At 43.0% G+C, this 17797-nt stretch overlaps 1 protein-coding gene across 1 annotated transcript in view; it reads left to right on the top strand.

The window, feature by feature from the left end:
* LOC147835341 (uncharacterized) overlaps nucleotides 1-7545 on the top strand; it is a 221907-nt gene extending 214362 nt beyond the window's left edge. Inside the window, exon 2 of the mRNA XM_087268147.2 lies at nucleotides 4780-7545. Within this exon, the coding sequence (XP_087124273.1) occupies nucleotides 5192-6631 (1440 nt within the window). The 5' untranslated portion in view covers nucleotides 4780-5191 and the 3' untranslated portion in view covers nucleotides 6632-7545. The remainder of the gene's footprint in view (nucleotides 1-4779) is intronic.
* The last annotated feature ends 10252 nt before the right edge of the window (nucleotides 7546-17797 follow it).

Here is a 17797-nt window from a genome sequence, read left to right as displayed (position 1 = left end):
AGTGGAGTTTTTTTTGTACCATTGAATGCAAAATAATATATTTTGAAGAGTGTTAGAAACCTGTAACCATTAATATACATAGGATGAAAAGCAAACAATAGGATGGCCGATGGTTACTGGATTCCAGCCTTTTCCTAAATATCTCTTTCATGTTTACCAGTATAAAAAAGGGATAGCTCATCCAAAATTGAAAGTTCTACCATCATTTACTCACACTTGATTTATAACAAACCAGATCAAGTGTTTTTTTTTTTTTTTTGGTTCTGTTGAAAACAAAATAATATATTTTAAAGAACGTTACAAACCTGTAACCATTGACAAACATATATGATGAAAACCAATGGTTACAGGTTTCCAAACTTTTTCAAAATTTCTTCTTTCATATTTTAACTGTCATATCCGCAACGTGTCGTGGCGCATCTGGTGTGTATTTTACTAAATATCTTCTTTCATGTTCAACAGTGCGAAAAAACAGGATAGCTCACCCAAAATGTAAATTTCTGCCATCATTTACTCTCGCTCGACTTGTTCCAAACCAGATCGAGTGGGTGTTTTTTTGTTCCGTTGAATGCAAAATAATACATTTTGAAGAATGTTAGAAACCTGTAACCATTGATATACATAGTAGGAAAAACAAACAATAGGATGGCCAATGGTTACAGGATTCCAGCCTTTTCCTAAATATCTCTTTCATGTTTAACAGTATAAAAAAGGGATAGCTCATCCAAAATTGAAAGTTCTACCATCATTTACTCACACTTGATTTGCACCAAACCAGATAGAATTTTTATTTTATTTATTTTTTTGGTTCTTTTGAAAACAAAATAATATATTTCGAAGAATGTTACAAACCTGTAACCATTGTCATACATATATGATGAAAACCAATGGTTACAGGTTTCCAAACTTTTTCTAAACTTCTTCTTTAATGTTTAACAGGACAGAAAAAAGGATAGCTCATGCAAAATCAAAGTTCTGCCATCGTTTACTCATGCTCAAAATGTATTAAACCAGATCAAGTATTTAATTATTATTTTTTTTTTTTGGTTTAAACCTAAAATAATATATTTTGAAGAATGTTAGAAACCTGTAACCATTGACATCCATAGTAGGAAAAAAAAACACCCTGATAGCCAATGTTTACAGGTTTCCAACCTTTTTCTAAACATCTTCTCTCATGTTCAACTACAAAAAAACAAAAAAAGATTATTCAGCCAAAATTGAAAGTTATGCCATCATGTCATCAAAAGAATATATTTTGAAGAATGGTAAAAACCTGTAACCATTGAAATTCATAGTAGAAAAATACTATGGAAGCCAATGGTTACAGGTTTCCAGCCTTTTTCCTAGTATCTTCTTACTTGTTCAGCTGTTTTAGAACAATAAATGATGGGTGAACTATCCCTTTATAACATGATATTCTTTATGGGCATTGATGCTTCCAAGAAACTATAACATTCATGGAACATTTTCATTCCATGAGAAATGTGGGAAAATGTGCTTTAGATTATAAAAATGTTCTTCAAACTAAGGAAAATGAGTTCTTTGAAGATCTCATGTCATTTGGGGAACCAAAAAAGGTTATTTCATGACATCACTCTGAAAACTCTGAAAACTCATTTTTGGTTCTTCCTGGTGCTTTTATTTTTAAGAGTGTAGGTTAACCTTGTATAAAATCCTTTCAGAGACTAATTGCTCCTAATCAACCGGTAGGGAGCAAGTTCTGCTTTAATTGTCTCTACCAGCATGAAAAATAAGTGAGCACATCAAGACCTGAAGGTTTTACTCTGAATGGATTCATCCAAAACATATAAAGAACAAATTGCATATTTTTAGGTTTAAATTCATTTTTGAAAATTCAGTAAATGTTAAGAAAAGAAACATGAACTAACAATGAACAATACTTCTACAGGATTTATTCATTTTAGTTAATGTATATTTACATGTAGTAATACATTAATATAAACAAAGGTTGTGTTTGTTAACGTTGAGTTGATGGACCATGGACTAATGACCAAAACGTTAATAAATGTGTTAAAACTATACTTAGTTCATATTAGGTTGTGAATGAAATTAACAAATCAGACCCAAAGTGTTACCAAAAATGTAACTTGTGCTTTTTGCTTTGGGTGCAATCTTGTACCCACACAATCATCCCCCCATATTCCAAGAAATATAAATATTTGCTAGAATTAATTGAAATTATAGTGAAGGAAATGTTTAATTTATGAAATACACGCTTTATCACTAATCGCAAAGAATGTTAATTAAATGTGTTATCATTCTGTCTTGCATATTTATGTGGATATGCTTGCATGCATACATATGTTCATTGATCTTTTTTTTTTGTTGTTGCTAGAAACAGTTCAGAGACAGTTCAGGGAGTCGAAGAAAATAAATAGAAAATCAAATGTATACTATTTTCAAAGTTTTTTTAGATCTTAAAAAGGCCTTACTAGTATCCTTTAAGGATGTTTTACTTCTCAAATCTTTGTGTCTTAAAGAATAAATACTAATATTAAACATTAATACACTGAAAATAAAATGATGTCTGCAAAACATCTTTTTATGTGTTGAATTTAAGCAAAGTGATAAATTTAGTAATGTTCAACTTAAATTGTTAGATTAAAAAAAATAAATTCAGCCTAAATAAATTGTTTTTGTTCATTTAACTTAAAAAAAAGGTAGTAAATCCAAGGAATCCTCTTTAAATCATTTCCGAGTGTATCACTAATTGACAATAGTGAGAAAAATCATGACTTTTTTACATTGTGATCAGAAAGTACAGTAAAGCTATTCCCATACTATTCCCTTACTACTAGTGTTAAGGAGCAGTGTTTTTTGAATTACATGCTAAAATGACAAGTATTTCAAATTACAAGTAAAATTAATAAATAAACATAACCAAGATCAACACAAAGTTGTATTTTGATACACTATAGTTATTTCGTCACCTTGGAATTAAAACCACTATGGAGTTATCTGCGTTTTGAATGATTTTGAGATATTGAGCTTCAAATTTTTGCATTCCGTAGCAAACAGTATGTGTGTAACATTTCTTTTTTAAATAAAAAGTCTTAAAATGTAAACAACTTCTTAAAAAACATCCCATAATGTAAATAAGTTGTCATTTAATAAGAATTTGTCAATAACTCAATTTTGACAAAAATATCAGATAGAACCTTATAATTCCTGGTGACAATTTTAAAAAATTCACTTTAAGAGAAGATATTGTATTGTATTGATTTCAAATGATTCATAATTGTTTGGAGCTAACCTTAAAAATGTTTAATTAAATATTTTACATTTAACAATTAAATTTGACTTTGATTTTACTTCATAGAACCCCTACAAACCATGTATATCAACATTACTTAAGGAATAGTTTACTCGCCCTTCACTTGTTTCAAACATCAGAGTTTCTTTCTTCTTTTGAACACGAAGAAAGACATTGTGAGAAATGCTGAAAACTTGTTGACCTTCATAGATTCTGCTTTTTGTTCTATGTATGTTAAAGGTGATTCTTCAGGAACATTTTTTTGCTGTGCTGGTTGAAAGTATCTTCACATTCCAATAGTAATGATTAAAGTAAATGATCTAAGTGTATATGTATTTTTATATTCTGTGTAAGCCATAAGACTTAAAAATGTTCATCCAATTAAAATATTGTCCGGCCGACATTTCCCATAATTCTGATAAGTAGCCCAAACTGTATGTCAACAAATGTAGATTTACATCTGCAGCCGTTCACACAGATCCACTATTTGCGGAGCAGTAAAAACAAATGCTGAATCAAAACTTTTTAAAATCCTGAATCAATTTTGGCTGAAGTATTTCTTTTAGACAGGCCATGTTCTGTTTTAAATCTTTTTTAGTCATGCAAAGCTCATGTAGATTTTGTTGTTATGAATGGGTTTTATGCACGAATGTGTTGTTCAGCCACTGAAATCTTCAGGCGAAAAATGAATGTGACTATTTTCAATTTGATAAGGGACATTTTACAGCATCGATAATGTCGTTGTTGTAGTTTAACAACAAAACATCAGTAAAAAGCACTATTCCTCCTAGCCTGCTCTACTGAGGTGAAGTTGGTTTTATATTCACATTGGTTCATTTTTGAACAATGACAACCTGTGACGCACTCCCTATATTGTTTACCATGCTACTTTGAATATTCTGAAATAGCCTGTCAGTATGGCTCAAGTGTAGTTCCTGCATGCAGCCGGCCAAACACGAAGCGTACAGTCGCATTAGGACAAATCACGTTAGAGGGACAGCAGTCCTTGCATGAAATATTGCACATTATGACAAGTTATACTTGCTAACTATACAACTAAAAATGTGCTAGATACAGTTTTTCATTCAGAATTGTAGATTATAAAGTTCTATAAAGTTTTCTAACTGGTGATTGACATGATCTATTTGTGGTCTCTGTCATCTTTAATGTGCGCATTCGTGATATCAGGAGGCGTGGCTTTGGAGAGCCGGGAAGGGATTATTTTTCAAAAGTATTATGCTAACTGGTTAGCATTTAGGCAGATCACCTACTGCACCTTTAAGATAACGTGCTACAGGTTTTCAGCTTTCTTCAAAATATTTTTGTGTTCAACAGAAGAAAGACACACATTTATGTTTATAACTACTTGAAATTAATTAAATAGTGAATAAATTGTGTACCCCTGTGTACTTTGACAACATAGAAAGTGAAATTACTGAAGTCGTTTGATTTCTCCTGTATCATCATCATCCTCATCATCATCATATGGCTGAGTTATGCAGTTCCCCTTCGGTTGGGGAACTTCAGTGCCATGAATGGGAGGATTCGGATCAGAAGCCGCTTATCTGGAGAGTATTGAACGGGCCAATGAATGAAATTAATTGGCAGCGTAAGCTTGCGCAGGTGTGCGACATCTGCAATCATCTCAGCATATAAGCACACCTGAAGCCAGCAGACGCCATCCTTTTCGCTTCAGATCCTTTCTGAGTGAGTCGATGAGGGTTCCTCTTGCTGATCAGCACTTCAGAGCGAACGAGTGTGTCTCCCGGTCCAGAGTGGGTCTTCGCGGTGGCAGACGGTCGAGCTGGGTTACTCCCTTGCCTGCGGTTCTTTGGGTCCGGTCCTCCAGAGCGGTGCGTATAGTTGCAACTTTCCTAAAAGAGCAACACAGTCGTGCAGCACGTCCTTTTCAGGATGGCGCTCCGACTGTGCGTTTCTGGATGCGGGGGTTTCCTGTCTCCGGATGATGGACACGATCACTGCATTGCATGTTTGGGGGTCCAGCATGTTAATGCGGTGCTCGCGGGCGGTTCATGTCGTCATTGCGATGCCATGACCGTTGCACAGCTAAGATCGCGGCTAACTTTCGCAAGAGAGCGAGCCACCCCAGTTGCCTCCTGTTCTAAAAAAGCAGCGGGCGCTCGGGCAGATCTGAGGGTTTCAGCGGGAGCTAATCCGCCGCCCACGGGCTCGCGGACCTCTCGCTCCTCACGGCGCTCCATCCAAGCTTCGGGTGGTGAGAGTGATCCGTCTAACCAGATGGTAGCTCTCACACTCGCTGACACCGGAGATCAGATGTCCTCCGCGGCATCGGAGGGTGGGCTTTCACTGTCCGACGAAGATCCGGACCCGCTCGCCCCCTCCGGGCAGGTGAGCGCTGTCAAATCGGATCCTGAAGCGGACATGTTAGCCGTGCTTTCCCGGGCTGCTTCGGCCGTGGGGTTGGAGATGGTTTATCCCCCAGCTCCGCGGCCGGACCGACTAGATGGGTGCTACGTAGAGGACAAGAAGGCGAAGCCTTCGAAGCCTCTCGTCCCCTTCTTCCCGGAAGTGCACAGTAGGCTCACGCAGTCCTGGAGGGCACCTTTCTCTGCCCGTGCTGCGAGTGCCTCCGCCCTCACCGCCCTTGACGGCGGAGCTGCCAGGGGGTATGAGGCGATCCCGTCAGTGGAGCGCGCTATCGCGGTCAATCTTTGTCCGCGCGGCGCCTCTACGTGGCGGGGTTTGCCCCGCCTCCCGTCCAAAGCCTGTAGGTTGTCTGCCTCCCTCGGAGCCAGAGCTTATAAGGCTGCGGGCCAGGCTGCTTCTGCTTTGCACGCGATGGCCACCTACCAGCGCTACCAAGCGCAGGCGCTGGCCGAGCTGCACGAGGGCGGGTCCAACCCAAGCTTATTACATGAGCTGCGCACCGCGACCGACTATGCTCTTCGGACTACTAAGTCCGCCGCGTGTGCGCTGGGGAGGACGATGTCCACACTTGTGGTTCAGGAACGCCACCTCTGGCTAAACCTGGCCGATATGCGCGACGTTGACAAAGTTCGCTTTCTTGACTCGCCCATATCCCAGGCTGGCCTGTTCGGCGACACCGTCGGTGAATTCACCCAGGAATTCAAGGCGGTGAAAGAGCAGTCGGATGCGATGGGCAATGTCATCTATCGGCGTGGCCGTAAGCCCGCTCCGCCCGCCGAGCCATCCACCTCCGCTGTTCCTCGCCGAGGGCGCCCGCCAACGAGTGCTGCCCCGCCCCCGCCTGCGCCTCCGGCCAAGCGGGCGCGGCGTTCACCTCGAAAGCAGGCAGCCCCTCCTGCCCAGGGCGCCGTTAAGTCCGGTAAACGGACCGCGAAGCGTCCCTGAGACAGGCCATCCGGAGAAGAGGAAACTTGCTCTTTCCCCGCTGGAGGGCGGGGCCCCGATAACAACGGTACTTTTCAGTGCCACCAAAACATCAGTAAAAGAGCACTTTTTCCCTTCCCCGGATGTGACTGCACGAGTTCTGCCAGTCCGGGACGCGCTGCCTTCCGGCTCGCAGACTCTACGTGCTTCGCCAGTGGCTCACGAGCGCTGGGGGGACGGTCTCCCTTCCCTCAGCCCTCCAGCCCCCTCTCCGGAGTCAGGGTGCGGAGCCAGAGCGAATCACTCTCCTCCAGCTTTTCCGCGGGACCCTCGTGCTTCCCGGATCAGCACACCCACTCCGCGCTGCCCCACCGCTGGTACGTCAGCGATTGTAGCGATGACTCCATTAGCGAGGGCTCTGCCTGCCTGGTTAGCGCGGGCCAGCCCCTCGCGGTGGCTCATACGCACAATCAGACTCGGTTACGCGATTCAGTTCGCGAAACGGCCCCCCAAGTTTACGGGCGTGTATTTCTCCAGGGTCAACCCCCTGTCCGCCCCTGTCTTGCGAGAGGAGATTGCTGCCCTCCTGGCGAAGGGTGCAATCGAGCCGGTTCCTCCAGCCGAGATGGAGAGTGGGTTTTACAGCCCATACTTCATCGTACCCAAAAAGAGCGGTGGGTCACGGCCAATCCTAGATCTGCGCGTTTTGAACCGCTGTCTGCACAAGCTGCCGTTCAGAATGCTCACGCAGAGGCGCATTCTCCAATGCGTTCGTCCTCGGGATTGGTTTGCAGCCATAGACCTGAAGGACGCGTATTTCCATGTCTCCATTCTTCCACGCCACCGCCAATTTCTGCGGTTTGCGTTCGAGGGTCGAGCGTGGCAGTACAAGGTCCTCCCCTTCGGGCTCTCTCTGTCTCCGCGGGTCTTCACCAAACTCGCGGAGGGTGCCCTAGCGCCCCTTCGGCTCGCGGGCATTCGCATACTCAGTTATCTCGACGACTGGCTGATTTTAGCCCACTCGCGGGAGCAATTGATTATGCACAGGGACGAGGTGCTTCGGCATCTCCGCCTACTGGGGCTTCAGGTCAACCGAGAAAAGAGCAAACTCGCCCCCGTGCAGAGGATTTCTTTTCTCGGGATGAAGCTGGACTCGATCACCATGGTAGCGCACCTCTCCGAGGAACGCGCTCGCCTGTTGCTGAACTGTCTGAGGGAGCTCGACAGCAAACTAGTGGTCCCACTGAAGTTCTTTCAGAGGCTCCTGGGGCATATGGCATCCGCAGCCGCCGTCACGCCGCTCGGGTTGCTCCATATGAGACCACTTCAGCACTGGCTTCACGATCGGGTCCCCAGACGCGCATGGCACGCGGGCACACACCGGGTCTCGGTTACTGCGCTGTGTCGCCGCGCCCTCAGCCCTTGGAACGACCCCTCGTTCCTACAGGCCGGTGTGCCTCTAGGACAGGCGTCCAGCCATGTTGTTGTTTCAACAGACGCTTCCAACACAGGTTGGGGGGCCGTGTGTCGCGGGCATGCGGCTGCGGGCCTCTGGAAGGGTGCCCAGCTGCATTGGCATATCAATCGCCTAGAGCTGTTGGCAGTGTTCCTCGCTCTCCACCGCTTTTTACCGGTGCTGGAGCGGCAACACGTGCTGGTCAGGACGGACAGTACGGCAGCGGCGGCGTATATCAACCGCATGGGGGGTATGCGCTCTCGCCGCATGTCTCAGCTCGCCCGCCGTCTGCTCCTCTGTAGTCACCCGCGGCTGAAATCGCTGCGCGCCATTCACGTCCCAGGCACGCTCAATCGTGCAGCCGATGCGCTCTCACGACAGCTGTTATGCCCTGGAGAATGGAGACTCCACCCCGAGTCTGTTCAGCTGATATGGGCGCGATTCGGGGAGGCCCAGATCGATCTGTTTGCTTCCCCCGAGAACGCTCACTGCCAGTTGTTTTTTTCCCTGACCGAGGGCTCTCTCGGCACGGATGCACTGGCCCACAGCTGGCCTCGGGGCATGCGCAAGTATGCGTTTCCCCCAGTGAGCCTGCTCGCGCAGTTTCTGTGCAAGGTCAGGGAGGACGAGGAACAGGTTCTGCTAGTTGCGCCCCTTTGGCCCAACCGGACCTGGATATCAGAGCTCTCACTCCTCGCGACGGCCCTCCCCTGGCGGATCCCTTTGAGAGAGGACCTACTCTCTCAGGGACAGGGCACCATCTGGCACCCTCGCCCCGATCTTTGGAACCTCCACGTGTGGTCCCTAGACGCGAGGAAGACTTAGGTAACCTACCGACTGCGGTGGTTAATACCATCACTCAGGCTAGAGCCCCCTCCACGAGGCGCGCCTACGCCCTGAAGTGGAGTCTATTCACTGAATGGTGCGTCTCTCGCAGAGAAGACCCCCGAAATTGCCAGATTAGTGTTGTGCTCTCTTTCCTTCAAGAGAAGTTGGACAGCAGGCTGTCGCCCTCCACTCTCAAGGTTTACGTGGCCGCCATCTCCGCTTATCATAGCGCGGTAGCTGGCGGCACCGTGGGAAAGCATAACCTGGTCATCCAGTTCCTTAGGGGTGCTAGGCGAATTAATCCATCTCGCCCCCCTCTCATGCCCTCTTGGGATCTCGCCCTCGTTCTCACGAGTCTGCGATCCGATCCCTTTGAGCCACTCGAATCAGTATCTCTAAGATTTCTGTCCCTGAAGACAGCTCTGCTGGTTGCGTTGGCCTCCATCAAGAGGGTCGGGGACCTGGAGGCATTTTCAGTCAGTGACTCGTGCCTGGAATTCGGGCCGGATTACTCTCACGTTATCCTGAGACCCCGCCCCGGTTATGTGCCCAAGGTTCCTACCACCCCCTTTAGAGATCAGGTAGTGAACCTGCAAGCGCTGCCCCCGGAGGAGGCAGACCCAGCCCTTTCTTTACTTTGTCCAGTTCGCGCTCTGCGCATTTATGTGGACCGTACTCAGAATTTTAGATCATCTGAGCAGCTCTTTGTCTGTTATGGCGGTCGGCAGCAGGGAAGTGCCGTATCGAAACAAAGATTATCCCACTGGATTGTGGATGCCATTTCACTCGCTTATTCGAGTCGAGGTCAGCCGTGTCCCCCGGGAGTACGTGCACACTCCACTCGGAGCGTTGCATCCTCTTGGGCGCGTGCACGCGGCGCCTCTCTAACAGACATCTGTAGAGCTGCGGGCTGGGCGACACCCAACACATTTGCAAGGTTTTACAATCTGCGAGTGGAGCCGGTTTCCTCAAGGGTATTAGGTAACCCTTTGGTGATTGAGGAGACAACTCGGTAGGGTGTTGAAACACGCTTGCTGCGCCATTCTCCCTAACACGGAGGTACGTGCGCCTTTTTTATCTGTCAGTAAAGTTCCCCGTCAGGTGAGCCCTGCAGATTCCTCCGTGGCCCCCAGCACTGACTCAGCGGAGGAGTCACTTGCTGGCCCACTACGTTGTAGGTCTGCCCGCTGGTCAGCCCGCGTTTTGGGTATAGGTGCCTGCTATGCGTGATCCCCACTAGGCGATCCCATATGCTTATTCCGCCACGGTTAAGTCCCCCCCCTGGGCGGACCCGTGTCTTCCCTCTCCGCTAACCACTCTTTGCTATGCGTACTCCCCCTTTTTAGGGCTAGTCCATAGGTAAATTCTGCCATCTATCCCCCCCTTGGGTAACGGATGGCCTCCGCAGCGTCCTCCCTATCGGGATTGCACGCTTCCCAACGTACTGTCGTATTTCCTAGAATTATCTAGATGCTCACGACTTCCCAAAAAATATATCTAAATCCGTAAAACTTCTGTTGAAGTAGGATAAATTAGGGCCAGGGACACGTTGGAGGACCGCGCCCCCCATGATGTGGGTGCGTCACGCTTGCTTGACTATCTCCTCATCGGGGGTGTTGGTAAGGTGCAGTCATTATGGCGCTTTCCATATTCTCCCATTCATGGCACTGAAGTTCCCCAACCGAAGGGGAACGTTCGAGGTTACAGAAGTAACCCTTCGTTCCCCGAGGAGGGGAACGGAAGTGCCATATTCCGTCGCCATAATGACTGTCCCTTAGCTGTTTGAAAGTCTCTTCAGCTTAAAAGGATGGCGTCTGCTGGCTTCAGGTGTGCTTATATGCTGAGATGATTGCAGATGTCGCACACCTGCGCAAGCTTACGCTGCCAATTAATTTCATTCATTGGCCCGTTCAATACTCTCCAGATAAGCGGCTTCTGATCCGAATCCTCCCATTCATGGCACTTCCGTTCCCCTCCTCGGGGAACGAAGGGTTACTTCTGTAACCTCGAACGTTTTTTGTATACACTTCCTCTCTACAACAAGCTAAATTTTAACTGACACCAGTACATTTTTTTCTCCACCAGGAGACATTAAAAGCCACAAGCGAGTGAGCCAGACTCTTACAGTGTCCTTTGGCACTGTCTGCCAGTTTGTGACCTCTCAATGACAGAGCTGCAGCGTGCCAGGTGGGTTTTGCCAGCTTGTTCAATTGTCCTACTGTGCCATTGTGGTGTTGTAGCAATCTAAACTGGAGAGCTGTGCCTCATTAGAGCGGGACATTTGTCAGCCACCTGCTTGTTTTACAGCACCCTATAGTATCCAGCGGCAAAATATATCATCTGAAATGCTAACAACACAAACTAACATTACGCTCTAAATAAAGTCTGCTGCTGTTTCTTTTGCAATTTTTGTGTGTAATAAGTTGTGGTTTCCAGTCTGTACATGGGTGTCGCAGTGGCGTGTAGCAGAAGTTCTGCCGACTTTCATCCTGCTGCGTGATTGATTGAACTCTGAGGTTTTTACATCATCTCTGGAGGCTCGGCTGAAAGGCCACGGCCTGTGCTGGTGTGTGGGTTTTTAGGCTGGGCCTCCGTCAGCGTTGCCTCCTTCTCTGTCATTTGCTTGCCACCAGCTCTCCCACTGAGGAGACGAGGCACTGTCAGCCTGTGGTCTCTCTCATCTGCTGCACAGGATGCATTTTGGGTGGAGTATCAGGGAGAGAAAGATGCAGCCCAGAATCTCCATGATGTTACATGATAGGGAGATTCGGGATGAAGTTTGTTTGTCTGGCACAATATTTTTTGATCATTCATTTGGGCATTTGCAATTTTTGGACACCTTTGTGACAGAACATACCTGTGTGTGTTTGTTTTATCACAGTGTGAATTTATTTGTGTTAGCTGGTTTAAATGGTTGATTTGGTATGCAGTATACAACACATTTCAATAGATCTTTTGGGCCAGCAACATTCTTAAAATTCTGGATAAAATTAATTTTATAATTTCAGCACTAGAACACATATTCATTACTATCCAAGGTAGCAATTTTCAAAAAGGTCGTAACCTGAGAACTGATACTAGGCACGGGCTGGTATTAGATTCAAATAGTATGATAACCTTATCATGGTTATATCACGGTTTCACTGTACCACGTTATTGTAATTACTGCTCTAAAATAAGTTCTTTTTGCATGAACACAATGTATTTTATATTTAGAAACATTTAAAATATTTTTGACCAGTAGCTGAACTAAACAAAATGTTAAAGAGCCTCTATTATCCATTAAATAGGGTCATATTTTGGTTGTAAGGGTCTCCAACAACAGTCTAATATGCATGCAAGGTCAAAAAACACTTTCATGGTCTTATAATCTGAATTTATTTTTACATAATTAACCAAGCAACTCCTATGAACTCCTATGAACCGTTCAGCAATTCATTTGTTCCCAAACCCCTCCTTAGCGCGAAGCAAATCTGCGCTGATTGGACCGATGACAGCCTGTTGCGACTGGTCGACACTGACAGCATTCAGCGCGAGACAGAGTGAAATGCCCAGCACAGCTTATCAACAATATAGAAGTAGTCAGAGTGCAAACACGCTTCATATTAGTTACTAACACCATAGTACACAGTACCTGGTTTTCACGAGTGTTGTCAGGGCCGGTGCGTCCATACAAATAGTAGGCGGCAGAATAGTGAGAGCGGCATCCACGAACCCCCTGGTCCTCACTTTCATCCGCGAACCGGTCACTTTCTTTTTCACTTTCGGGTTAAGGGCGGCATGATTGGCGTTCACCTAGAGCGCCAGTTCAGCTTGCTCCGGCCCTGAGTGTTATTCAAACACCTCACCCCGAACATAACCGGTCTCGCGGATTTTCAGGGACAGATGTTGGCAGGTATGTGTGTGCAGTTAAACACCAGCTTATTGCTCTGTTCTTAACCATGACACACATTTAGTATTAATCCAGTATTAATCCAACTGTTTTAAAACTTGACTGCTGCAAGAAAAGCTGAAGGAGGTCATAGCAACGACAAACGGCAGTGGAACGCAAGCTCATAAACGCATTTAAATCCGTAAACAAAGCGGCATGTGTCCCGTTTTCAAGGTGGCATTATTCGCGATATGTGAATAAAAAGAGTTAACTTGATACAGTACAAGTTGTTACAAGTAACAAAACACAATTAAATACATAATTTGCAAGCTAGAGAAAACAAGGAGGCAACCCTTTTAATCGCACTTACTTACACTTGTGAAATGGAGGAAGAAACTGATCGATGATCCATGTACTGACAGTCCCTTACATCAATAGTCTTTTCTGATCCTGATTAACAAACTTTAACGAATAACAAATGCCCTGTCGTGAGCGTGTAGTTTCAATTTTGGGTAGAGAAAATACCACTAACTTTCCCTCACACTTACAATAGTATCCAGCTAAGGACAGCTCAATTTTCCCTGGTTTTTGCATGCAACAACTGGGTGGGGCTTAAGTTTTGTATCGACCTCATGCCGAAACAGCTAAAGACTATTTATCAAGAGGATTCATTTGAAGTACTAGGAGTCAACTCTTTTATAAATTAATCAATAGTTTTAAACACTGTCCACTATCAGATTTAAGCATTAGCTGGACTTTTCACTTCACTTAGAACTGTGTTACACACTACATGGGAGGTCATTCTCAAAAACCCATAATAGGGGCTCTTTAAATAATAGTAAAAAGTAATATAAATAGTAAAATAAAACATGTAAAAAAAATAAATAAAAATAAAACATAAATGTTTCTTATACCTTATAACGGTTATACGGTATAACAGAAAACTTTGGCAGTTTGACTTTTTTAAATGGCGGTAAATCTTGAAACCAGTTATCGTCCCAGACCTAATAGATACATCACCTTACTAAACAACCTTTAAATGAATAGTTCACAGAAAAATGAAAATGTGGTTCTATTTGTGTTTTCTTTATGAGTTTCTTTTATCTAAACAAGAGTAGATATTTTGAAGAATGATGGTTGATGGCATCTATAGACTTCCGTAGTAAGGAAAAAATTCTTAAAAATATCTTCAAAATTCTTAAAAATATTTTCTTTTGTGTTCAACAACAATAATTTAAGAAAGTGAGGGGTGAGTAAATGACGACAGACTTAATTTTTTTGGGGTGAACTGTTCCTTTAAATGAGCTGCGCACCTCACAAAACTGGTCAAACAAAATATATTTCAATTTTAATTTTTGTCAGTAACTGTAATGGGGTATATGCACACAGACTTTTAATTTTAGCCAGCCAGCCTCTAGGCTTCCGGGTAATTGTCATCCCATACAAAATTGACACATTTAGGATCTGATTTCTTTGAAAAACAGCGATCTTCACTGCATGGCTGAGATACAATATAAAGTGGGCATCAGACCAAACAAGAAGCACTTCATTAAATTATATTTTTCTGTGCCATGTCTTTAAAATATAGAAATGAATTTTACCCCAGTATTTTCTATGGGATTTCTGTGCAAGTCTGCAGCAAGTGATGGCGCTTGCGCTTAAACTGTCTTTTGTCTCTTTTTACGCTATACACAACCAAATGGATGCTTAAGGCCCAATCCCAATTCTATATTTGTACCTCTTCCACATCCGCTTCCCCTTGGTCCTTGAAAAACAGAGTGTGAAGGGGAAGGGCTTCAAAATGTACCTCTAAGAAATGGGACAGCACTACAGCACCTGCACACATCATCATGTCATTGCGATCTCTTGCTTCATATAAGATCGATGCTTGTGGCTACTGTAGTTATTCCAGTTGCATTATTTATTGGTATTTATCTTCAGGAAATCCCTGAAGGCATATATCATGTTATCATAACGTTCTAATGTGGCAATAAAATCATAACTGCACTGTGCATTTACACCGTAGCTATGTTTATCTGTGTAAACATAAGAAAACAACATCAATGTTATACCAGATCCTGTAATAAGGCAAGGCAAGGCAAGGCAAGGCAAGGCAAGTTTATTTATATAGCACATTTCATACACAATGGCAATTCAAAGTGCTTTACATAAACAAGAATAAAAGAAACAAGTAAAATAAAAATAAAAACAAATAATAAAAATGCGTAAAAACAAAAAAAACATTAAAACAGGTAAAATGTGATATAAAAGAATGAACAAGAAGAGAAAAACATGATAGTGCAATCTGTCGGACGCAGCACAGTGCTCATTCAGTAAAGGCACAGCTAAACAGATGTGTTTTCAGTCTTGATTTGAATGTGCCTAATGTTGGAGCACATCTGATAAGGTCATCCCCAGCCACTAGACTTTTCTGACGGGGTATTCGATTGTCATCTTGTGTCAGAATGTTGTGGGGCTGCTATACAGGGGTTATTATCATGGATCATAGATCGCAAAATTTAGCGGGTTTTATTTTTGCGTTTTTTTTTTTTTTTTTAAGCATGGCATTAAAACATGAACGCGGTTATGAATGTATTAAAACATATGCTTGTTTGTTGTAAAAACTCATAATAGTGACAAAAAATATATATTATTTTGTGCATCTCCTTTCTTGTGCATCTAGTTTGCCATTGTAGATGGTGAATTCTGGGAAATTTTCTGGTCACACTTCATTTGTATGGTCCGTTGGTTTAATTTAAGTTACATTCCGACTAATTCTTATTAGATTATAAGGAGTTGGATTGGGGTTAGTGTTGGGGTCAGGGTTAGTTTAGGTTTACATGTACTTGCAAAGTTTTTTATAGTCCGTTAAATGTCTGTTGAAGGAGCAGTATCAGCAGATATTAAGCAGACAGTCCACTTATACTCGAATGGACCATCACAATAAAGTGTTACAAATTTTCTTACCCTTGGGTTTCAAATGTGGTCCTTAAAAATCTTTATTTCGAGGGCTATGTAGCCCTTCCCTTTAGCCTAATGCCTTCAAACTAAAAAGAATTTGGACACCTCTACCACTTTACGTGAACGCGCTAAACGAGGGGTGGGGGTAAGTGGAATTGGGATTAGGCCAAAGTCTATTCAACTGATTATACTGTAATAACATTACAACATCGATGCTGTAAAAGGAAACTTATGAAATTGAAATCAAACCTTTCACTGGAAGTTCATCATTGGCTGTTAAACACTTGCTGTGCATATAGCCCATTGATTACCGTTTAACATTCATAGTTACAAATATAGTTACTGTATATATCCAGTATGTAATCTTATTTGATTGTAAATATTATTTAAGCACCATGCTAAGGACAAACTCAATCCAGTTGTGAGTCAAATCCTATGTGCTGTTTATATTAAACTCAGAGCTGCTGCTTTATGTAGACCTTTCCAGATCAGTAACATGAGACTCCATGCAAGTTTAGATATTGTCTTTGAATGCAGCTGCTTATATAGAGTATAGACATTGATTTTGGGCTTTAAAGCGATAGTTCATCCAAAAAGGAAAATCTGCTCAGCATTTGCTCATCCTCAAGTGGTTTCAAACCATTTTGAGTTCTTTTTTTTCTCAAGTCGAACACGAATGTAGATATTTTGAAGAATGCGAAAACCTGTGACCATTGAAATCTATAAAAGGAACAAAAAATGCATGTCAATGTCTTCCGGTTAACAAATTACTCGTTTTGTGCTTAACAGAAGAATGAAATGCAATCAGGTTTGGAACAAGTGAAAGGGTGAGTAAATAATTTTCATTTTTGGGTGAACTATGCCTCTAATATGGTGTAAAACATAATTAATAACATTCATAATAGAGCTGTTCGGTTGTCATGCGGCTCTGCGCAGATTTTTGCATATTAAAGCACATCTCAGAGGCAGTAAGTGGTCTCCTGTGGGCGTAAATGCAGGCCATGCCTACTCCATCATGGGCGACGCTCACATTAATTGTTCCACATGTGTATCGCGGATTCTCTTTGACCCCAAACAAACATACTGGCGTGTTGAAGCGTAAACATACACATTTTCAGTGGCTTCCTGCAGCCACCACCTACTTACCGCCTCCATCCACCCACGTCCCCTCTCCACCCTGCACTTCCCCTACGTGACTGACAGCCCACCTAACAACCCTGCGAACCCCGCTCGCAAACACACATAGAAGGGAAAGGTCGCCCCCGGTTCAAGCTTTCCTCAATAGCGGTGGCACATGTTCATAATCAGGCATGAGGGCTGACACTGATTGTCCTGGCTTTAATGCTGTTCAGATGCAGATGGAGTTGAGGGAGGGAGGATTGTGGATTGAAATGTGATGTGATGTGTTAAACTGCATCCCTATATAGTGTTCACTGCTCCTAAATTGAGTGTAGGATCTAAAATATAAACTGATTTATTCATATATACAGTGCTCAGCATATTTAAGTACACCCCTTATCCCATTTTTTTAATTCATATTTTAACGGGAAGCTATACAATATTATATTTGTGCATATATTGTGAAGCCAAATCTGGAACTTATCTTACAAAATAACTTACGATAATGGTTCAAGAACTAGTACACACAAATTTATGTTATAGAAAAATATTAATACAAATTATAAAAAGAGGAAAAATCAAGAGAAGTAAAAGTCTTTTAACAAATAATAAATAAATAATAAATATTTCTGTTTAATAAATCTGTTTTGTTTAAATGAACCAAAATGCATTGACTATATTCACTGAGAAATGGATACAAATATTAATTTTCAAAATGGGGTGTCCTCAATTACACATTAATACATTCCGTATCATATACTTACTAACATCAGTTTACAGCATTTGTTTTTCCTGCTAAATTTTTGGTTAATTGTTCGCATGAAGATTTTATTAAGTATTTGAATATTTTTTTTAAATGATTTTGACTATGTGATTAAGAAGTGTTAATTGTTAGTTCATTATAACAGATGTGATAATAAGATAGTTCACCCAAAATTAAAAATGTGTTCTC

The sequence above is a fragment of the Danio rerio genome, chromosome 9, assembly GCF_052040795.2.
Source record: "Danio rerio strain M-AB ecotype USA chromosome 9, GRCz13ab, whole genome shotgun sequence".
In the NCBI taxonomy this organism is placed as follows: Eukaryota; Metazoa; Chordata; class Actinopteri; order Cypriniformes; family Danionidae; genus Danio; species Danio rerio.
The sequence above is the reverse complement of the archived record's forward strand: the minus strand, read 5'-3'. Positions and strand labels throughout refer to the sequence as shown.